Genomic DNA, 22,854 nt, shown 5'->3' on the forward strand with positions numbered 1-22,854 from the left:
ACTGCTTTTGTCCATAAATGTTGCTTCTGAGCAAAAGAGCAGCCTCTGGAAGTTAAAAGTTGGTGGCTGCCAGGCGTGGTTTAGAGGCAACGCTAAGCTGCCTGGATGGGGGGTCCTGACGCTGCCACTTGCTGGGCAAGTCGTCTACCCGCTCTGTGCCCCTGTTTCCTCCTCTGCTATGGGGATGTTAAAAGGATCTGCTACATAAGGTTGTCATCAGGGTCAAAGGAATTATATACATAAAACGCTTAGAACAATATTTGGCCCCATGAAAACTCTCACCAAACATTAGGTGTTTTTATTCTTAAAGATCTTTATGGAGTAGCGAGCAGATAGGTGAGTTTCCTGAAATACTTGATGGTGTGAACCAATTAGGTGTCATCCCTGAAACCTGGTATTTTGGCTTGAGGGTGGGGGGGATATACAGATTTTAAAATAAGCCTCAAGCCGAGTGTGGTGGCACATGCTTGTAGTCCCAGCTGCTTAGGAGGCTGAGGCGGGAGGATCACTTGAGCCCAGGAGTTCGGGGCTGCAGTGAGCGATGATCGTGTCATTGCACTCCAGCCTGGGTGTCAGAGGGAGACCTTGTCTCTAAAAACATTTTTAAAAAATCAATAGATGTCCTCTCTTGTTGGATTCTGGGGAGAATTGGAATATTCCGTGACTGGGATTCCTGACTGTTGCTCTTGGGTTGTCTTAGAAAGGCTGCACACAGAATCCACTTTCCTAAAATATTCTTCATTGACCTTATCTAGAAAAAGGGAAAACATGGGTTTGGTCTTCCAGACCTCCTCGTCCTGCACACACACGTCCTCAATGTCTGTTTGCCCTTTAAAATCTAAGCAGCTCACAGCAACATGTCCGGGCTGCGGCAGAGTCTTGTGTGGGGAAGCACTCTGGGGACAGGAGAGCTCCCGGCGTCCACGAGGGGCGGTCAGTGTTATTTCCTAGCAGGGTGTGTGTGTTGGGGGAATTGGGTGGGCTCCGTGGGGAAAGATGGACCGCAGGTTCAGGGAGAGGTGAATGTGGTCCGGCCTTTCCTGAGCTGATGAAGCTTTTCATGGAAGATCAGTGGCCGTGTGTTCCTCTGAATGTCCACTGTTTATTCATCTGAGTGCCCAGAAGGCCAGGCTCTGTGCTCAGCACCGGGGGTAAAGTTGTGATACCAACCAGGGAGGGCCCGGTGCGGGCTGGAGCCAGAGGTCTGTCCGAAGTGCGGGGGCTGCAGCGAGAACAGGCCACGTCTGGGGGAGCCTCCTGGGAAGGGGATGGCTGAGTGGTCAGGAAGGGTGAGTCGGAGTCTCCCAGGGAGCCTAGGAGGACAGGGAATCCTAGGCTGGGACCTACGTGTGCAAAGCCTCAAAGGACAAGAGAGCATGGTGGTAAAACGCACACACACCACATACACACACACACATGCACACGCACAAAAACAAAACCAAACCAGCCAAGCAGAGTGTCTTTGGGGGGCCCTGCCAGCCCTGCCAGCGGTGTGGGTATGGGAGGGGCCGGCGGCCACACACAAAAGGACTTGAGTACTCGCAAGGCTATGCCCCCGCCCCATCCCTCAAGCAGCCCCTCTGGAGTCCCTCCGGCCCAACTCCCTTCCTCTTTGCCTGTCACCACAAAAGGTCTTCTGCTGAAACTTCCTCTTCCTGCTGTCCTCTCCCCCGTCCCAGATCCCAGAAGTCCCTAATCTCCCTCCTCTCATCGCCTTTTCATTCCTGCTTTCCTCTCCACGGTCAGCTGCTGACGGGCAGTTTAACCTCAGCCTCAGTTTCCTCATCCATGCGACGTGTTGGACCGGGAGACCCTGAAGGTCCTCGGGGCCCTCTAGGATTGTAAGTGGTTGTTCGTGCCCTGTTTAGGTATTTCCCAGGTGGGCCTTGCAAACCTCTCAGATTCCACCTGGGTCTCTGCTGGCAGAGGGCTGGGGACAGAGCCTGTGGTGGAGGAGACAGGACAGCCACCTCCGTGCCAGGAGGGCGGTGGCCCACTCACCCCGCTGCTGCCTGTGCTTCTCCCTCAGTTCGACCCCGGGAACACGGGCTACATCAGCACAGGCACGTTCCGCAGCCTCCTGGAGAGCCATAGTGCCAAGCTGGACCCGCACAAAAAGGAGGTGCTCCTGGCCCTCGCCGACAGCCACGCAGACGGGCAGATCTGCTACCAGGACTTTGTCAACCTGGTGAGCGCTCTGGGGCCCTTGACGCTGGGCCGGCCTGTTCGGGGTTGTGGCTTAGAGGCATTAAAGGGATTGAGACAATTAAAGGGGTCTGCTGGACTGCAGCATTGAAACAATCCGGCCTCCACGGATGAGCGGATGCTACCCAGGACCCATCTTCTCTTTGTCTCTCAGGCTCTGCCTTCTGCAGTGTCAGCCAGTCCTCCAGGCAGCCCCTGGCAATCCCAGACCCTCCCATTGTGGCAGCCAAGTGGCTGCAGCTGTTCCAGCCCTCATGCCCTTGGGCCTCACCATGGAGAAACAGAAAGAGAGAGAGAGAGAGAGAGAGACACCTTTTTTTGGTGGTAGTTCCAGTACAAGGCCTGAGATTTTTCTCCCTCCCATTGGCCTAGGTTGGGTCGGGGGATGGGTGGATTGACTCAGACCAGTCAGTGCCCCAGCCCTGGAGCTGAGAGTGGGGTCAGTTCCACCCGGATGGAGGGCTGGGAGGAGGGGGTACTGCTGGCAGGAGAGGGGCTGGGGAGTGGGTGCTGGGAGGCTCAGGCCAGCGCTCACAGACTGCTGGACGACGCCCTGGGTTGTCAAAGGGCCTGGAGAAGGGAGGCCCATGAGTCCTGCCCAGTGGCCTGGTATCTCAGGGTGGGACTTCCCTGTCACTGAGAGTTAATGCTGTGCCATCTGGGGGCTACTGTGGCGAGGGATTCAGTGGGTGAGCAGGCGGCACTTCACCCACAGCGGGGTGGATGTGACTTCAGTGGAAGCTGCGTGAACACCAGGACTAATACAAGACCAAACGTTTCCCTCTTGGTGAAATGGAGCTGGTCGCCTCTCTTCACGTCACGCATGGAGGGAGCAAGAGTGAGATGACTTGTGTGAAGTGCCCCAGGCTCCTAGAATTCAAAGGCACTAGCGATGGGGCAGCCGGCACCACTCGAGCCTGTCACTGGGCCACGCGAGCTCTCTGATGTGGATGCCCCGGGTGTGGAGTTGTTTTACAGCCTCTTGGCTGAGGGCCGGCCTTGGCACGGGGTTGGCACGATTGCACGGAGCTGCCGTGGGGCTTTCGGGGTGGAGGAATCTACTGCTGTTCAGAGTAGACCCGGGGAGCAGGCCTCTTGGAGGGCAGGGGACAGAGCTGGGCTGATTTGGGGAGGTAGGGACAGTCAGGATTCATGGGATGGGCTGAGGAGGTGAGCCCTGTGACATGGAGCCCAGCAGTGCCACCAAAGGCCAGGCCATGGGTTTGAGACTGCACAGGCAGCCCCAGCGCCAGTGTGTTTGCTGCAAGAAGATGCCCTGCTCAGTCTCAGGACAGAGTGGGCCACTCTGGGCCCGGGAGCGGCTTCTCTCCAGCCAGGGGTCAGTGGAGCCTCTGTGCGAGTGCAGGACAGCAAGTTACTCGTTACTGTTGGGATTTCTCTGTTCAAGATCTGAGCTGGAGCAGCTAACCATTGTCTATTCAGATGAGCAGGGCTGTGCTAGAGACCAGATGGAGAAGGGGCCCACCAGTGAGGAAGCTCTGAGGAGGGCAGAGAGCTCAGGGGCTGGGGTCAGGCAGACTCTGGTTCTCACTCAGACACCACTTCCTCCAGGAAGCCCTCCCTGACCACCTTGGGACCAGATTGGACTCCCTCATGTGTACTCCCGCAACAGCCATTACTCTGAGCTACAATTGCTGATTACCTGTCTGTCTTAAGCACCTCTGTGTCCCCTGTGTCTGGTAATGCGCCTAACACTTAGTAGTTGCTCTCTAAACTGTGATGGATGGATGATGAGTGAGTGGACGGAAGGAAGATACAGTGAATACAAATACAGGCTCTGGAGCCATACTGAGTTTGAACTTGGTGGGTTCCTAAAACTCTCTGTGCCTCAGTTTCCTAATCCAGTAGAAGGGGATATTTATGGTCCTTACCTAACAGGTAGAATCATGAGTATCGAATGAGCCAAAACATGTGACGTGCTTAGAAGAATCCCTGACACACAGAGCTCAGTGAATGTTGCTTCTTATTAACTCCCACAGAAGGAAGGGAGATACGGGCTTAGGCCTGGTCTAAGGAACATGCTAGCTGGGAACAGGGTGGGGGGCTCCCCCAGGCCCCACCTCTAACCCTCTCCCCACCCCGTTTCTTGCCCAGATGAGCAACAAGCGTTCCAACAGCTTCCGCCAGGCCATCCTGCAGGGCAACCGCAGGCTGAGCAGCAAGGCCCTGCTGGAGGAGAAGGGGCTGAGCCTCTCGCAGCGCCTGATCCGCCACGTGGCCTATGAGACCCTTCCCCGGGAGATTGACCGCAAGTGGTACTACGACAGCTACACCTGCTGCCCTCCGCCCTGGTTCATGCTCACGGTCACACTGCTGGAGGCAAGGACTGAGGGGGTTAAAGGGCTGCTCAGCCTGGAGGAGGTGGGCGGGTGGGGGTGTCAGAGATCGTGAGGGAGGGAACATCCTTCTCCACCACAGGATGATAGTGGAGGATCAGATAGCAGTTGTCTGTGCAAGTCAGACCCCGTGACAGTGAATACAAGTGTGGGTACAACCCTGGCCTGCAAAGAGATATTGCAGGCCTGGCGCGGTGGCTCACGCCTGTAATCCTAGCACTCTGGGAGGCCGAGGTGGGAGGATTGTTTGAGCTCAGGGGTTCAAGACCAGCCTGAGCAAGAGCGAGACCCTGTCTCTACTAAAAATAAAAAGAAATTATATGGACAGCTAAATATATATATAGAAAAAAATTAGCTGGGCATGGTGGCACATGCCTCTAGTCCCAGCTACTGGGGAGGCTGAGGCAGAAGGATCGCTTAAGCACAGGAGTTTGAGGTTGCTGTGAGCTAGGCTGATGCCATGGCCCTCTAGCCCGGGCAACAGAGTAAGACTCTGTCTTAAAAAAAAAAAAAAGAGATATTCCAAAGATTATTACTTCAAGCAACACACGCTACAGTGGTATCCCCACGTGACCACACCCACCGGAACAATAGCAACAGAAACAATGTCATAGGGCCACTGATTTGGGGCCAACTCATGAAAGTCAATTTATTTTATTTCCTCCCTGAGTGGGTAATGGGGACCAGTCATTTGCTCCCCTGGGACTCTGTTTTCACACCTGAAAATCAGGAGTCACCAGACCTGCCCTCCCTCTCCCAGGACACTCTATTTAAAATGAGAGAGAGAATGGCTATTGGTGCTCTCTGAACACAAAAGTCAGGCAGATCCATCTGGGAGGGAGTCTATGACCAGGGAAGTATGGGCTTAACATTCCTAAAGCACATTCTCTCCTGGGGGAATCATCCAGACCTATTGTTATGCTAAGATTCTCCTGCTTATGCAACAGAATGCAAAGGTACCACTTGCTGTGTCAGTGCCCATTTGTGATGAAACTTGGAATTCTTCTGGCTGTTCAATCCGAGGACCTGCGCATTCCACCCGACTCCAGCTTCTAGATAGACGCTTGGCTTCCCTTTGGTGTTTTATGATCTCGGCTGTTTCTCTTCCAAAGCCATGGGCCTAATTACTGCCTCTGCATATGTTCTCGTAAAGTTCCTGCCTAATCAAACGGCAGGATTGCGAGGCTTTGTGGCATCCTTCTTTTCCTTCTATTTTTCTAAATCAGAATATCTGGTCTGCGGGCCAGAGCTCCTCTGTTTGTTGTTACGGCTTCATCCAAGTTCATGTTGTACTTGCGATTTTTTTCTGAGATATTCTTGGACTCGTTCTTCAAGCGCTTACTGTGTTGGTCTATTTATTAACTTCCATTTGAGGACCAATGATAATGAGATGCCTTGGAAGCTGGATTTGCTGCCAGGCCACCCGCATGGCGAGAGGTGGACAGAGCAGCTCCTCGGAGCCCAGGAGAGGACAGCTGCCAGGAGCCTAAGACATTCCCAGGCTTAGCCCAGAATTAGCCCCACGCTAATTATAGCTTTGTTCTCCGAGTGTGTGCTGGACACGGGGCTGGCTCTTTGTGGACTTTCTCACTTTTAAACCTTATGACCACCCTGGAAGTATAGGCATTTGTACCCATTTCCAGGAAACCGAGAACCAGAGAATTCAAATTTTGCCTAAGATGGTCCAGAGGAACCAGATTTTATGTCCAGGTTATTTCAGATTTCTACAAATCTCATCTGTGTAAACTCAAACCACCCATCTAGAAGAAACTGGAAAATGCTCAAATAGCTGAAATACCTATCTCAAAGCCCTTGTGCTAAAGCCCAAGGCTTTTGTCTTACAAGCAGTTCTAGTAACCTGGCTTTTCGATTCTGTAACAGATAGAAAATAGAAGGCGGCCGGGCGTGGTGGCTCACACCTGTAATCCTAGCGCTCTGGAGGATTGTTTGTGCCCAGGAGTTTGAGGCTGCAGTGAGCTATGATGACCCCACCATGGCACTCTACCCAGGGTGACACAGTGAGACTGTGTCTCAAAAAAATATATATACATAGGGACATAGTAGGAAGCCACTAGAAGGGGCTCAATACTGGCAATAAGAAGTAGCAGCTGACAACCCAGTAGTGAAGGAAAAGGGAAAAGACAAAAGAAAATTTAAAACCAAAAAATAAAAAACAAAAAAAAAAACAGGAAAAAATTTTTTAAGTAGACCCAAATCTTAAAAAAAGACTACAAGAATTTGGGGCCTTAAGTGTACGAGCAAAAACCTCATCGTCCTGGAGTTGCTGGAGAAGACATCTTTCTTATCACCCAGACCGTTACCTGAGACATCCTTAAACAGCTAAGCACGTGCCTTTATTAAGAACACAGGGATGTAAATGGTACATTTCAGAAAGAGTTAAAATAAATACTCTTTTAGGACTTAAACAAGTATGCCAAATCATGTGCAAAATCAACTTATGCAGAGCGTCGGTGAGGATGTGGAGAAATCGGAGCCCTTGTGCACTGTAGGTGGGAACGTAAAGTGGTGCAGCTGCTATGGAAAACAGTCTGGCGTTTCCTCAAAAAATTAAACATAGAATTACCATATGATCCAGCAATCCCACTTCTGAGTATATACGAAAAGAATTGACAGCAGGGACCAGAAGAGATATCTGCATATCCGTGTTCTTAGCAGCATTTTTCACAATAACCAAAAGGTAGAAGCAGCTGGGCGTGGTGGCTCACGCCTGTAATTCTAGCACTTTGGAAGCCAAGGTGGGGGGATCGCTTCAGCCCTGGAGTTGGAGACCAGCCTGGGCAAGAACAAGACCCCATCTCCAGAAAAAAATAGAAAAATTAGCTGAATGGCGTGGTGCGTGGCTATAGTCCCAGCTACTCGGGAGGCTGAGGCAGGAGGATCACTTGAGCCCAGGAGTTTGAGGTTGCTGTGAGCTAGGCTGATGCCAAAGTACTCTAGCCTGGGCAACAGAGTGAGACCCCATCTCCAAAAAAAAAAAAAAAAAAACCCAAACAAGTGGGTAGAAGCAACCTAAGTGCCCATCAATGGATAAATGGATAAATAAAATGTGGTGTATAAATTCTCGTGTTGTATGAAAGGAAGGAAGGTTAGCACTCCCCTTGACAAGGATGAAAGAGGATCTTGGGCCTGCACCCTGCACACCAAAATAAAATTAAAAAAAAAAAAGAAGGGAACTCTGACACATGATACAACATGGATGAACCTTGAAAACATGCCAAGTGAAATAAGCCAGTCACAAAAAGACAAATACTGTGTGATTCCACTTATGTGAGGTACCTAGAGTAGTCAAATGCATGGAGACAGAAAGTAGGATGGTGGCTTCCAGGGCTGGAGGGAGCAGGGAATAGGGGGCTGTGTAATGGGTACGGAATTTCAGTTTTGTAAAATGAAAAGTTCTGTGGATGAATGGCAGTGATGGCAGTACCACAGCGTGTCACTTAATGCCACTGAATCATACGCTTAAAAACTGATTAAGATGTTAAATTTTATGTGTATTTCACTAGCTTTTTTTTTTTAAATCAACCTATACGGAATGCATCATCCCCCAAGAGGGTGGGTGAGTTATTACTGGAATTAAAACGTAAAATCATCCAAACCCTTTCTGCTTAGCACCGAGGAAGTGTGGGCGGAGAGACCATGTGGCATGTTGTGACCATTTATCACAGAGTAATCAAACAGAAGTGGGAAAGGGATGGTTGAAGCTAAGCTGGGCGCTGGCTGTGGGGGCGTCCCCCCTCTCTGAGAAGGAAAGATGAAAACTTCCTGCGGGGACTCCCAGCGTTAGCACGGGAGGGAGGTTCCTGGGCAGTTCTGCACCTGGTAACAGGCCCTCGCCATCCTGTCCTTTCATCCAGGTTGCCTTTTTCCTCTACAATGGGGTGTCACTGGGTCAATTTGTACTGCAGGTAACTCACCCACGTTACCTGAAGAACTCGCTGGTTTACCACCCACAGCTCCGAGCGCAGGCTTGGCGCTACCTGACGTACATCTTCATGCATGCAGGGTGAGTACCTGTCTTCTTTCGCTCTCTCCAGAGTCCCTATAGACAAATAAGTGGTCCAGATAGCCTGGATTGAAATATATTTTTTAGTTTATTTTTATCTACTTGGGCACCAGATTTAAGATGGCTACTTGAAACTCATTTAATACCAAAATGTATATGTAAATTATGGAGAGTATGTGGGAAAGGAAAAATATAGGGAGGAAAATGCTAACAGCCAACAATGAGAACAGTATGCACATACACAGCATCTGATTCTGTGTACTTGCTAGAGATAGCTTGAGAATTTGCTCTGAGCTTCGTAGTGGCCAAAGCAAAAAGGGACATGTGATTAGCCACCAGATTTATTGTTCATAACTATGAGTGTGAGTGCCCTTATAAGTGAAATAAAAGCCTAATTTATTGAAACCACCTTCTCTCAGGGTGGTCTCCATATGTGGTGAGGGTCTTCTTGAGGAACTCTGGCAATGATTATAGTTTCTGTTTACAGAGCCCTGTAGCATCTTTTGGGGCTGGAGCACAATCAGTTCTCACTGGTGCCTCCCACCTCATGATAAGGACTTATCAAATGGCCAAGCGACCACCCAGGTCCAAGTCCCTTGAAGAGCAGCAATCTTGGCTGGAGACTGTTTTGATATAGCAGAAGCACTGAGTTGAAAGTCCTTGTCCAGTCTCCCCACAGAAGTGAAGGGGGGCTCACTGTTAGTCTGGAAAAACCCTGGGGGTGCCTGACCCTTGGGCAGGAAATGGGATGGGGATCACTCTGGCCCCCATGGCTCCATCGTATCTGTTCCTCAGCAGAAAGACTCCCCAATAAGGAGTTGAACTGTGCCCTCCCTTCATGCTGAGCCTCTATAGTGGGCACAGGAGCCAATCTCTAATTGGCCGCACCTGCTGGGGAGGGGGCTTTGGGGTGAGGAGACATCTCGGTGGTGGCCAATGAATGTCTCCGCTCTGGGCCAAAGGGGGCCATACAGGCTGTTGACCTTGTCTGCTTGTCCAGGCTTTGATCTCACAGGGCTGAGGAGCAGAGGGAAGGAGGGGTAACATGTTCTGTCCTCTCACGAGCCGAGGTCTGGAGACAGCAGACACTGGGGCTTCCCTGTGCAGGCTGCCCGTGGGTCGGGACTACCCACCTTCTATCCAGGACTGCTCTCTGGCCTCCCCTGGTCCCTCGGGGTGAGGAAGGAGGACAGCCAAAGCCTCCAGGGCCTCTTTGCTCCATTCCCTGCCTCCTAGAGCTGAAGCAGTGCGCCCGCAGTGGCCAGGACAGATGCCCTCAGCTGTGGCCTTGGGCCCTTCTCCGGCAGTTGCTTGTGGTGGAGCAGTGCCCACCAGGAAGAGCCCTGGGAGGATTCTCCAACTCTACGGATTTTGAGGGAGGGGGCTCTTGGCTAGTGCAACAAAGCTAGGCACAGCAGTGGACAGGAGATAGGGACAGCTGGCTAGCATCAAGGGAGGTCCCAGCAAGGTGACCCATACTCAGAGACACACTGTGGGCCGGGGGACCCAGAAGTCAGTGCGGTAGAGAAGAGCTCAGATGAGGAGTCAGGAGCCCTGGGTTCTAGTCTCAGGTTCCAAGGCTGTTAACCAGGGCGTGGGACCAGGAAACCTCTACGGCCTTTCTGACCGTGAGTCTGACGCCATCACCCAGCTCCTTTATGGTGAAGTTTTCTGCCATTTCTAATCCCCACAGAATCCATTAGCTGGCACGGTCAGTGGAGGGTAGATGATTCCAGCACGGCGGCCATGCAGGACACAGACCAACCTGTCTGAGCTGCCTCTCAGGTGCCCTCCCGAGTAAGCGGGTGCCCACGTGTTGCCCACGTGTTCTCTGCATAGCATGGCTGGGCCTCCAGGCAGGAGCCCGCAGACCAGGAGAAAGGCTGTGACCCAGGCAGCCAGGGCCCAGACCCCTTGTTACGGACTCCGTTATTCCCTAACTTTAACCATCCCCTGGGAGCCGTCCAGGTGCTGTAGGGTCAGGTTAAGTGAGAAAATGGGCGTTAAAGTGCTTTGTAAACCTGAAAGCACCACATTGATTTAGTAATCATAATGGTACGGTTTCTTCTGATAACACACGCACTCGGCCAGACACCCCACGCATTCAGCAGCAAGATCTGCTCGCGGGTGTTTAGTCGTGCACGGAGGAGGTCTTCACGGGGTGCGAAAACCTGGGCTCCCATCTCCCAATCCTGAGAGCTCTGGAGCAGGACAGATCCCTTCTTACACCAGAAAGGAGCCTCTCCTATGAGACTTTAAGGGAAAACTTTGAATTATTAAGTTACAAGAGATGCCTTTAATGTTTGCCCTTGTTTTGAGAACATCTTTCTCTTTAAATATCAATAGTCTTACAAACGGAGAGCCAGAGCCACTGCATGGCCTGGCGAATGGAGCAGGTTGGGCAGATTGGAGACCTGGGCTGTGGTCCCAGCCTGGCCACTCACCAGCTGTGTGACTTTAAGCCAGTCACTGCCCATCTCTGAGCCTTGGTTTCTTATGTGTTAACCAATGGAGTTGCTGGATCTTGACTGTGGTTAGTCCGTCTCTCACTGTGGCAAGTGCAAACACTGCCAGTCACCACCCAGGTCCTGCACATGTGTTCCTTTCCCAGCTGGAAGGAACGCTTTTTCCCAGATGGTCTCCCTGCATTGTCGTTCCTCCCCCGGACCACGAGCTCCTCAAAGGCAGAGATGGTTTTGTTCACTGCTGGATGCCTGGCATCTCCGGGATCCAGGTGTTTGCTGTATGAATGAATGGACGAGTGAGGGTGGTCTCTCTGTTGCAGGATAGAACACCTGGGGCTCAACGTGGTGCTGCAGCTGCTGGTGGGGGTGCCCCTGGAAATGGTGCACGGAGCCACCCGAATCGGGCTCGTCTATGTGGCTGGCGTTGTGGCAGGTAGGCAGGTAGGCCCCGTATCCACAGGGGTACCCCTCTCCAGGGTGGGCTGGGAGACCCCATGGGGTGGGGCAAGCCCCAGGCTTCCAGGGCACACAAAGAAGCCTCATCTTCAAGGCTGACTACTAGGGCTGTCCTCCAGGGGACTGCGTTGTGACCAGAGGTGGGCTGTGTGATGGGGCAGGAGAGAGGAGTGCTAGATTTAGAACAGGCCGACTGACCAAGGCTCAGTCGTCACCCCGCCTTGTTGCAGCTGTGTGAGCTTGGGAAGGACCTCAACCTCTCTTGGCCCCATTAAGCCTTGGGAGGGAACTGATGAGATCTGCCTGTGGGGTTTCTAGGGGGGTGAGGGAGGCAGCAGTGGGAACAACAGTGCCAGGTAAACTGTGCAAAGGCACAGCGAGATCCCTGCAGGGGAACCTGGCCAGGGCAGCACCTGCACCCAAAGGGAGAGACCAGCCATGGTCCCCTTGCATGACCCACTGCTGACAGGAGAGCCTTGCCTAAGAGGTAGCGAGCTCTCTCTGCATCTGAAGGAGTCCGGGGCCTCCAGCTGACTCTGCACACCTGTGGCTGCAGGTGACCATTGCCACATGGCAAGTGGCCAGGGTGACTTCCGCAGAGCCTTCCACCTCTGCCCCTCCCCAGTCGGGAGGTGAAGTGACAGAGCAGGCTGGGGAGAGCGGGCTGGGTTTCTGCAGGAAAAGTCTCCCCAGCCAGGCTACCAAGCATAGGATCTCCCTTGTGATGCTTCCAACTTTGTTGCTGGCTTTTTCTTTTTTTTTTTTTTTTTTTTTAACAAGGTTTGCCGCCTCAGCTCTTCAGCTTGACAGCTGAGCCCAAGGGAGCTTTGTGTGTGTGTTTAAGTAAGATCTTAATCCTTTCTGAGTGGCATTAAAGTTGTCATCGGGAGAGCGGGGCAGCAGCAGCCTTGTAAACAATGGGCAGGCAGGGATCCTGGGAGGAGCTGAAGTGTGGTTTCAGAAACCAAAGAGGGAAGGGTGCCCCCCGCCCAATGCACACACGAGGCTGATCTGTCAGTTGGTGAAGCCCTGGCCTGGGAGATTCACCCAGCACCCTCTCCTTCGCCCCACTCTGTGCCACCTTGGACAGCACCCCTGCAAGCCACTCCCAGAAGCCAGCACCCACTGCGTCCTTGAACAAAGGTCTAATGAGCATTTCTATGTGCCAGACTTGCTCAGCCGCCCACACACCCCCTAGTCCTGCCATCTGGGGATTTGTAGCCCCATTTTCCATACCTAAATACCCAGAGACCCAGATGTTAAATGGTGAGGAACAGGGAAGACACTCGTAACACTTGCTGTTAGTATTCAATTAGACGGGAGTGCCAATAACCTAGGAGACCGAAATAAGGTTCGAAATGATTGAGACCTCACCCAAAGCAGGTGACACGCAGTGGGGAGACAGCACAGGCATCACCTCCCGTGATGCCCCTGCAGAATGGGAAGATTCCAGACAGAAGCTCATCAACCCAGTGTGAGCGTGCGGGGCTGTGTCATAAAGCAAATGACGTGCGCTGTTCTGTCTGAGTCATCGATTCAGGCCAGAGGGCACTCTGGTCACCACAGATCATGTCATTGATCTCTGAGATTGAGTTGATTGATCTGCCTCTGCTGCACACCCTTTCCTCCCTCTCCACATCCCTCCTCCAGAGGGGACCCCGTTACAGACAGCCAGCCCTCTACTGGACAGCCAGCAGTTCTCAGCGCCCACCGTGGGCAGGCCATGTTTAATCCTCGGGCACGGTGACTCTCCCCCTGGCACAGATATAGAAATCAAGGCTTGGAGGGTCAAGAGACTCGCCCAAGAAGACACAGCTTGCAAGTGGTAGAGCTGGGCCCACACCCAGGTGTTTGACCCCCCAGGCTGTGCTGTAATCCACTACCATCTGGCCAGGCACAGTGGCTCATGCCTGTAATCCCAGCACTTTGGGAGGCTGAGGCAGGAGGATCACTTGAGCCCGGGAGTTCAAGACCAGCCTAGGCAACATAGCAAGAGCCCCCTCTCTCTACAAAAAATATTAATAAAAAAGTTACCTGGGCATGGTGGCATGCACCTGTAGTCCCAGCTACTCTAGAAGCTGAGGCAGGAAGATCACTCGAGCCCAGGCGTTCAAGGTTGCAGTGAGCTATAATCATGCCACTGCACTCCAGCCTGGGCAATAGAGCAAGACCTTGTCTCTAAAAACAACAACAACAAAAACCCAGTATCTTAAATATCTAACCAAGCTTTTATAATAGATAATATAGATTATAAACTGTGTGTGCATTGCAGAGCCTAGCATGGGGTTTGGCATATGTGAGGCAATAAATATTTGTAGAATAAATGAAAGAATACATAAACAAATAAAGTTGCATTACTGAAAGATAGATAATTTTGCCAATTTTTATTGGGATTTTTTTAAAGGCCAAAGGAGATGCTGGAGAACACCTGCTTTTAAATTTTCCAGGCTAAAAGTATTGCGTCTGTGCATGATGGCAAAGTCACCAGTTTATCCGTGTGCTGGCATGGGCTTAGAAGTTTTTTTGGAAAATTCATAGCCCTGACTAGAACGAGTCCCTGGGTCTGCCACTGTGCAGTGGTGCGGTGTGTCACTCCAGTTAGCCATTCTCTCCTGGGCCTCTGCCCCCAGGACCTCCGTGGAATTCATGCTGGCCAAATCTAACTGTCATCTGTCAGGTTAAGTTCATAATAGCTCATGGGGGAGTCCTGCCTGGCCTGCACTTGCTGCCCTGGGAGAGTATTTACATGTCACATCCCCATGTTTGTATCTGGTCTCTCCCAGTCGCTCTAGTCCCGGGCTCCTCTGCAGGAACTTGAGGAAAGTCTTTATACAATAAATGGAGGGCAAGACACCTTCTGCATTCTAGAACCAGGATCTGAGTCTCTGCCCCTGGATCTCAGGCCAAGACTCAGATCGTTGAATTTCTGATCTGGAAGGAACCCTGGAGGTCCCCTCCAGTAGGTGGCAAACTGCTCCCCAGACCCCATTCCCGCTCAGCCAGAGCTGCTGTCTGTGCTCTGCTGGGTGGGTTAGGGCATTCCGGGAAGGTTTCCTTGGAATAGAGGGTTTTGCTGCTCAAAAGTTGGGAAGCCTTAGACCTCGTTTCACAGATGTGAAAACCGAAGCCCAAAGAATTCAGGGGCTGTGCCCAAGGTCACACGGCGAGCCAGCCACACCCCCTTCCATACTCCTGCCACAATCCCTAACTGAGCCCTGACTCTGGGGTCAGGGCCCTGAGTGGTGGATAGGGTGAGGGAAAGGTCAGTGTGCGCAGGCTTGACCCTGGTGGGGACCGTTCCCTGCCAAGGGCTGCCCTGGTGCCTCCCTGGCCCTGGTGGACCACGCTGGGGCGGGGACGAGGCAGCAGACACTGGCCCGGTGTTTGTACGGACCTGCTCTCAGCAGAGGGGCTGGCCCAGGGAGGCCGGGGCTTCCTCTGTCCAAAGGGTAATTAACGAGGAGCAGCTCGGCAGCCAGCCCTGCACGCAGCCCTGCAGTGCAGCCTTCGGAGACAGCCCCGCCAGGAGAGCGTGGGAATCCTTTGTCATGCAGATCCCGCTGCCTGTTTGCCACCCTGGGATTTTTTTTCTTGTTATATATGGCTGACCCTGTGGCTAGGCAGTAAAAAAAAAAAAAGAAAGAAAGAAAGTTATCTGACAATAGATCAATACCTAATTAAATCCAGAGGGAAGGCATGAAAGATTTATAGTTGCCTTGGGAGGGGAGGAGGAGTTGGGAGTCCTCAGTTCATGACAGTTTGTTTTTTTTCTCAGAGATTACATCCCCCCATGAGACCAAGAATTGGTTGTGGGGATCTCTTTTTTGAAGGATCCCAGTGAATGGAGGAGCCCTGATAGAGGTGGGGATGGGGAGGTGGGTGGTGTTACAGGGCTCTCCCCACCCAGGTTGTCAGGTGCTCTGGGTCCTGGGCCGGGCCCAGCCTCCCCCTCAGTTGTGGATCCCCCACCCCCATAGAACCTGCAAAATTCGACTTTCTGCCTGTCCCTCCTCTCTCCAGCCGCTAATTGGCTCATGAGCCTGCGGGCATTTTCCAGTGGTGATTTCTGCACACTCACCCAGGCCAGCCACCTCTCATGCTCGGAGCCCTGGGCTCTACCTCCCAGTTATTTTTAGTCTCCTGTGTCCTTCCCTGGAAGCCAAAGCATTGATCACACTTAAATGAGACCAGAACAATAAATTTCCCATCTTCTCTCTGTCCAGCTTCCCTCCCAGGACACAAGTTTGTCATCCCCCAGACCAAGCATCCTACACCCTTCCTTTTCCCCAGAGGATATGACATCATATCTCTCTCTCTCTCTTCCCAGTGACTTTTCAAGGACATTTTTGCTCCAAAGAAGCCCTACTCCAGGAGATCCTGCTGGCCTTTTGTGATTTAGCTCAGCTGGAGGCGGGGTGGGAGGTAGGGAGCGGCTGCCAGAGAGGCCAAGGGCACAGGCTGTGGTCAAGAGCACAGGGTTTGTGTCAGGTAGAGCTGGACTGAAATCCTGGCTCCAGCACTTCCTACCAGGGGACTCTGGGCTCAGTTTCCTCATCTCTGCAATGAGGCTACAAGCATCTGCCTGGAAGGGCTGTCTCGAGGGTTGGAGGGAAGAATGAATGTAAAATGCTTGCTCAGCCTGACACATGGTGCCCCCTAAGTGGCAGCTGTTTATGCGGTAACCACCACTCCTGTTTGTGTTATTGCTCTAGAATCCTGAGAGCACAGTGTAAGACAGAGGCAGGCGCCCTGGGTCGTAGTCCAAGTTCTACTTTGGGCAAATCCCTTCCCTTCTTTGAGTCTTTCTTTCCCATCTGTAAAATAAGAAGGTTGAATGAAATGGTTCTCTCAGCCATACATCAATCCTCTCAGAAATTGCATGGGAAGCTCCAAGGCAACACGGACTCAAAGGAGGAAGAGAAGGAGCTCCTTGCTCTGGGGTCTTAGCACGGAGGCTGCGGAACCCAAGGCCCGGGGCTGGCTTGGGAGAGCTGAGTCCAGCATTTCTGAGAAATCTCGCTGTCTTTCTGTACCAGGGTCCTTGGCGGTGTCTGTGGCTGACATGACCGCGCCGGTCGTGGGCTCTTCTGGAGGGGTGTATGCTCTCGTCTCTGCCCATCTGGCCAACATCGTCATGGTGAGCACCTCCTCTTCCCAGCGTGTCTGTCTCGCCCTCTCCTCTGCTGTGACTGGGCCTGGGTATTAATCCACGGGAGCCGGCCCAGCCCAGGCCAGTCAAGCGCCAGGCAGACCCGGCTGGGAGCAGAGCTCACACACCCTCCTCACCCTCTGCAGGCCCGTTCCAAAGAGGCCCCTTCCACGTGCCATTCGTGTTTTCTCCCGTCAAGGCTTGGCTTATGAACGTGCCTATCTCCCTCCTCGACCTCTTTCCCATTCGGTGACTTTAAAGAGTGATAAAATGTGACCACTGGCGTCGTGGTCATTGGAATTCCTTGTTTGTCATAGATTGTTAAAAGTAAAAGGACCTTATCATGCTTTAAAAGGGCTGGAGTGAAGAAAAAAAAAAAGTAAAAGGGCCTTAGAGGTGATCTCACCAAAATTCTCAAACAGGAAAGGAAGCTCTGAGAGGTTCAGTGATTTGTCCAAAGTCACACTCAAGTTTGTGGCAAAATCAGTACTTGAACCCATGTCTCCTGGCAGTCATTGAAGTGTTGCTCCCCTGCACCAGCCCCTCGCAGTGGGAGGACTCCATTGCTCACTCTTCTTGGCCAGGAGCCAGGCAGCCTAGTCTGAATCCCACCTTCCCGCTTCCTAAACATTGACCCTGGGCAAATTACTTAATTGCCTGTGCCTCAGTTTCTACATCTGTGAAATGGAATGATAGACAATAAAAGACGAAGTGAAAATAACCACTTAATGTAAATATTAACTTAATTCCCTATTCCGCACAGAAGAGGCCAGGGTGGGCTCAGACCCGACAAAGCCTTGAAGGCAAGAAATTGGGATGGATCTGATAGTCTTAGAGGATATCAAAGTCCTGGTTTTGGAGCAAGTCTGAAGTTGGGAGGCTGAAGGAGGAGTCACTGGCTAACCCTGCCTGATGCCCCTGCTGGCCTGGAGCCGTCTCCCAGGTACTCGTCTGTTTCCCCAGTATCTGGCGTAGGGCCGGGCACAGGGCACATGGTGCCCACTGAATTTTGGTGAAGGAAGGAAGGCGGGCAGGAAGGAAGGAATGCACAATGTCCAGAGCAGGCATTGCTTCTCGCTGGGGTTCTCCTGTTCTCCCCCCTCCTCCGTCACTCTGTCTGCCCACCAGATGCGGGGACGGACGCTCAGTGATCGCAGCGTTTGCAGCTCTTAAACTCTCCCGTGTTTTTCTTCTTCATCGGCCCCACTCTCACCTGCCCTACTCCCAACCCTGTCCCTTTTCCTCTCACCAAATCCCCATGTGTACCCTGAGAGAGAGAAGAGGGAGCAAGCGCAGAGGCAGAGAGGGAAAGAGAGGGAGAGAGGCAGCCGCTGAATGCCTGTCCGCACTTGCTCCTGGCCTGAATTTTGGCAACTTCAGGTGAGTGCTCAGAGAGAGGCTGCGGCATCGGGAAGCACGTGGCAGCGTGCGTGTGCAGATGTGTGTGTTTACTCACACACACCGCTCGGTCTGCTGGAGACCCAAGCGCGTGGGCTGCCTCCCGTGGCCCTTTTAAATGGGTCATTCTGTATCAGTGCCACATCTTTCCCCAGACACAGCTTTTCCTCCGAATTCTGCCCGCTCCACTCCCCCCTCCCCCTGCCCCAATTCCTTTCCGTAGGGGAAGGAAACGCTAACCTCCTCCCTCCCGTGGATCTGTCCAAGATATGTGTGTGTGTGTGTGTGTGTGTGTGTGTGTGTAGGGGTGATGAACAAGCGCAACTGAAAGGGAACGTGGGGAAGAGGAAACAATGGGAGTTCATACGATGCCCTGTTCCCACCGCCCTCCCCACTTCTCGGGAGACAGCCCTGATGCCAGCAGCTCCCTGTGAGGGCCGCCCCACCCTGGGACCGCAGGCTAGGCCATGTGAGGGCAGTTTTGGCTTCTTCTGGCCAGTAGCCTGTGGCCTGTGTCGGCAGCAGTGAGCAGCCCCATCTGATGGCCTGGTGCCTTCCCAGATGCAGATGGCTTTCCCTGCCCAACTGGGAACTTTGCAGTCCCCGGAGCATCACATGTAGGTAGTCCTTCTCTAGAAAATTGTGTGGTGCTTATTGACAGTAAGAAAACTCATTTTCTCACTAGAAAAGTCAGTTTCCCCTTGTCGTGAGGCCACTTTTACCCAAATTAGCTCAGTGCCAAGTAATTCAGAGATGCATTGGGTCAACCCATATGAAACCACCATTTCTGTGGGCCATGAACGTTTAAATATTGGCAATTTCATATGGTTCAACCTATATTGTTTTCAATTACAAAATGAAGATTTGGTCTGTGTGTGTGTGTGTGCGTGTGTGTGTGTGTTTGTACAATAAAGCACCTCACCAGAACAAAAGGCAGAAAAGGCATGGACTTGACAGTCAGAAAATCTGCATTTGAGTACCAGTGTCACCATCTTAATAGCTGTGGCTCTGTTACCCTTAACTGCTTAGGGCCTCAGTTGTCTCGTCTGTAATCCCATTTCACAAGGTAGCTGTTAGGGAGACATGAAAAAATGGACATGATTTCCATTTCCATATGGCAAATCACCATACAGCTGTGAGATTCTATGTGTACATATGTATGTGGGTGGGTTTATAAACATTTGTATATGTAATTTTTTCTCTTTATAAATTCTGCCTGGTATCTATGCAGAGAACAATCAGAAAATATGCTCCTTTTGCATGTACATCATAGAAAAATGTTTAACACTCTGCTCTCAGGACTGTTTAAATGAGAGATTCTGCCTTCAATGCAAATATGTCTTATTTTTTATAGAAACACATTGAATTTCAAAAAGCTTGCAGTTTATTTACATCAAGGAATTAAATTCAGAAAATATTTCAACAAAAGATCTGGAATGCAAAAAAAAAAAAAAAAAAGACCTACCATCAAGACTTCTTATTTTAGGCCGGGCGCGGTGGCTCACGCCTGTAATCCTAGCACTCTGGGAGGCCGAGGTGGGCGGATCGTTTGAGCTCAGGAGTTCGAGACCAGCCTGAGCAAGAGCGAGACCCCATCTCTACTAAAAAAATAGAAAGAAATTATATGGACAGCTAAAAATATATATAGAAAAAATTAGCCGGGCATGGTGGTGCATGCCTGTAGTCCCAGCTACCCGGGAGGCTGAGGCAGTAGGATCGCTTGAGCTCAGGAGCTTGAGGTTGCTGTGAGCTAGGCTGACGCCACGGCACTCACTCTAGCCTGGGCAACAGAGTGAGACTCTGTCTCAAAAAAAAAAAAAAAGACTTCTTATTTTAAACACTAGCACTATAAAGGATATACCTAATTGAATAATCTATTAATTGCCTCCTGAGGGCCTCATAGGCCAGAGTTCCATTTTTAAATATACGAGATATTTACTTACATTTTGCTTTGTATGATAGATGTTTCCCCAAGGTTTGAGATCTGAATTTTCACCAATTGAACCATATCATCAAAGCACTCGGAAAGATTGTTGTCTAAAAGATGCAAAAGATTTCTGTTATAAGGCTGACTTTTATTAAGTAAAAGTCCTTTTGGAGGACAAATAATCACTCCCTAATTTATCTGTGTCAGGCTTTCACGCTTCCTGTGTTGGGTTTTCTTGAAGCCATTTGACAGGAAACTGTTTGTACCAGGGATATATAAAGCCGTATTGGAATGGAAGCTGCCTGCCTGGGTTTCAGCCTCGGAGCTCTTACCTAGGGGGGTGAGGAAGATGTGGAGGGAACTGGTTACCGACTTGTTTGTTGTGGGTGAGTTACTATCTCACCCTGCAAGGCTCTGGGACAGAATGAAATCAAAGGGCCCGCAAAAAGGTTTTCATACCCCAGGGGCCCAAGGGCTTTTCAACATTTATAGCCACAGCCGTGCTGGCTATGTGTGCGATTTTTCTTCTCTCCTGTTTCAGTGCACCCATGCTATTGCAGGGAATAATGGGTCTGGAAAATAAGGCAGCCGGTGGGAAGGGGTGACTTTCTAGATTAACCCCTCAGCTGTTGGGAGGCGGGTTATTTACTGATGTTTGCTGATCTTTGTGGGCCTCCGGGGCAGACGGCACAGGCAGACGGAATGTGACCAGCCTCTGGGGTGTGCGTGGACAGAGCCCTGGAATAGGAACCCCGTCCGTTTGCCATTCACTCACAGTGACCTTGAACTAGCCCTCCTGGATCCTCAGTGTCCTCTTCCCTCAAGTGTGGCAGCGCAGAGGGTTAGACTGGATCAGCTTGGCAAAGTCCAGCGCTTTCGGGGCCCAGGCAGGTGCCATAAACTCATGAAGCTGGCCTGGGAAGTGCAGTGGCAACATTGGAGCGTCCGGGGCTCTGGCCGAGGTCATTCAGATTCAGAGTTTTTAAAGCCACTCTGCAGGGCACACTCACCACCTTTGCTTCAGGTCTAGATACTAATATCAGACACTTATATGATGCTTGCTGTGTGCGGGGAGGTGTTCTTAGTGCTTTACACATACTGATTCATTTCATCCTCACAACCACCTGATGCGATGGATGATTGAGACAGGTACTGTTGTCTCAAATTCACAAACGAGGACACTAGAGAAAAAGGAATTCTGTGCCACCCACCGATGGCCGGCCCAGACCAAACATAGGGGTGATGCTTTCTAAGATGGGGCCCAGAGGGGCCGCAGGGAGCTCAGCTAAAGGAGAGAGTGGTCCATACATTCAAACCCACTCTGCCTGATGTTATCATTAGCACACAGTGAAAGAGACACATCCTCAGATAAGATAGCCAGAGGATTTTTATGAGGAAAAAGGATATTAGAAGTGTTCTCTATCACTTTTGTCTATATTGTGCTAAATGCACATAACATAAAATTTGCCGCCTTAACCATTTTAAGCGTATCGTTCGGTGATATCAAGAACATTCTGGCCGGGTGCGATGGCTTACGCCTGTAATCCTAGCACTCTGGGAGGCCGAGGCGGGAGGATCGCTCGAGGTCAGGAGTTCGAAACCACCCTGAGCAAGAGCGAAACCCTGTCTCTACTAAAAATAGAAAGAAATTATATGGACAGCTAAAAATATATATAGAAAAATTAGCCGGGCATAGTGGCGCATACCTGTAGTCCCAGCTACTGGGGAGGCTGAGGCAGGAGGATTGCTTGAGCCCAGGGGTTTGAGGTTGCTGTGAGCTAGGCTGACGCCACGGCATTCTAGCCCGGGCAACAGAGTAAGACTCTATCTCAAAAAAAAAAACAAAAAAAAAACCTGTCGTGCAGCCATTAACCACTGTCCACCTCCAGAACTCTTTTCCATCTTGTAAAACCGGAACTCTGAGCCCATTAAACAATTACTCCCCATTCCCTCCTCCCGCAGCCCCTGGCAACCACCCTTCTACTTTCTGTCTCCTTGCATTTATTAATAACTACTTTAGGTACCTCATATAAGTGGAATCACACAGTATTTATCTTTCTGTGACTGACATTTCACTTAGCATTGTTGTCCTCAAGATTCATCCATGTCATAGCGTGTGTCTGAATTTCCTTCCTTTTTAAGGCAGAATAGCATTCCAGTGTTTGTACATATCACGTGTTGTTTATTGTTATTCATCCATTGATGGACACTTGGGCTGCATCTACCTTTCGGCTATTCTGAGTACTGCGGCTGTGAACATGAGTGTCCCTTTTAAGGGAGAATGACGACCGATGGGTGGACGTTACAGGGGGCACCTAGAAGGAAGAACTTTTCAGTGGTGAGACTCCTTCCCAGGGCTGCCCCAGTGGGTAGTGAGCACCCCATCGCAGGGGCTGCAGGGACACCTTGTTGGCTACTTGGCAGTGAGTGTGCCCCTTTGGGAAGAAATACCCTATCAGGTGATTCTCAGGGTTCCTCCCATGCGAGGGTTTCGGCCTGGAAAGGAGCTGGGGGGGCCGCCCGCCACCAGCTAACTGAGCTGGCTCCGACTGGGCTGCTAGACCCAGTGGAGGGCACCAACTCCTGTTTGTTCCTCGTCCCCTGGCAAGGCTCCTCTGTGGACGGACACCAGCAGATGACAGCGTTATCCTGCCATCTGCTTCTTAGCACGGAACGTGTCAGCAAGCTCTCCGCCTAAAGAGGGGCCGCGGGTTGCCCACCGCACCGTCTGTGAAGAAGGGGTTGCCGGTCAGTGAGGAATAATGGAGAAGGAGGGTGGGGGGAGCCAGACACTGAATGCCACAAGGGTTTCTCCTTCTTTTTGGCAGCTTCCCTGTGTCCTGCTTCCGTAGACGTTATTGTATGTGCCAGTG

General features: G+C 51.4%; 1 protein-coding gene and 1 pseudogene across 2 annotated transcripts in view; both read left to right on the forward strand.

The window, feature by feature from the left end:
- RHBDL3 (rhomboid like 3) overlaps positions 1 to 22,854 on the forward strand; it is a 41,867-nt gene that overhangs the window by 14,659 nt on the left and 4,354 nt on the right. For both annotated transcript variants that reach the window (XM_069481005.1, XM_069481006.1), the window contains 5 exons: positions 2,030 to 2,188; positions 4,321 to 4,545; positions 8,438 to 8,586; positions 11,372 to 11,484; positions 16,544 to 16,644. In XM_069481005.1, the coding sequence (XP_069337106.1) occupies positions 2,030 to 2,188; positions 4,321 to 4,545; positions 8,438 to 8,586; positions 11,372 to 11,484; positions 16,544 to 16,644 (747 nt within the window). The remainder of the gene's footprint in view (positions 1 to 2,029; positions 2,189 to 4,320; positions 4,546 to 8,437; positions 8,587 to 11,371; positions 11,485 to 16,543; positions 16,645 to 22,854) is intronic.
- Positions 7,647 to 7,738, forward strand: LOC138392788 (U6atac minor spliceosomal RNA; annotated as a pseudogene).

This window comes from Eulemur rufifrons, chromosome 9, assembly GCF_041146395.1.
Source record: "Eulemur rufifrons isolate Redbay chromosome 9, OSU_ERuf_1, whole genome shotgun sequence".
In the NCBI taxonomy this organism is placed as follows: Eukaryota; Metazoa; Chordata; class Mammalia; order Primates; family Lemuridae; genus Eulemur; species Eulemur rufifrons.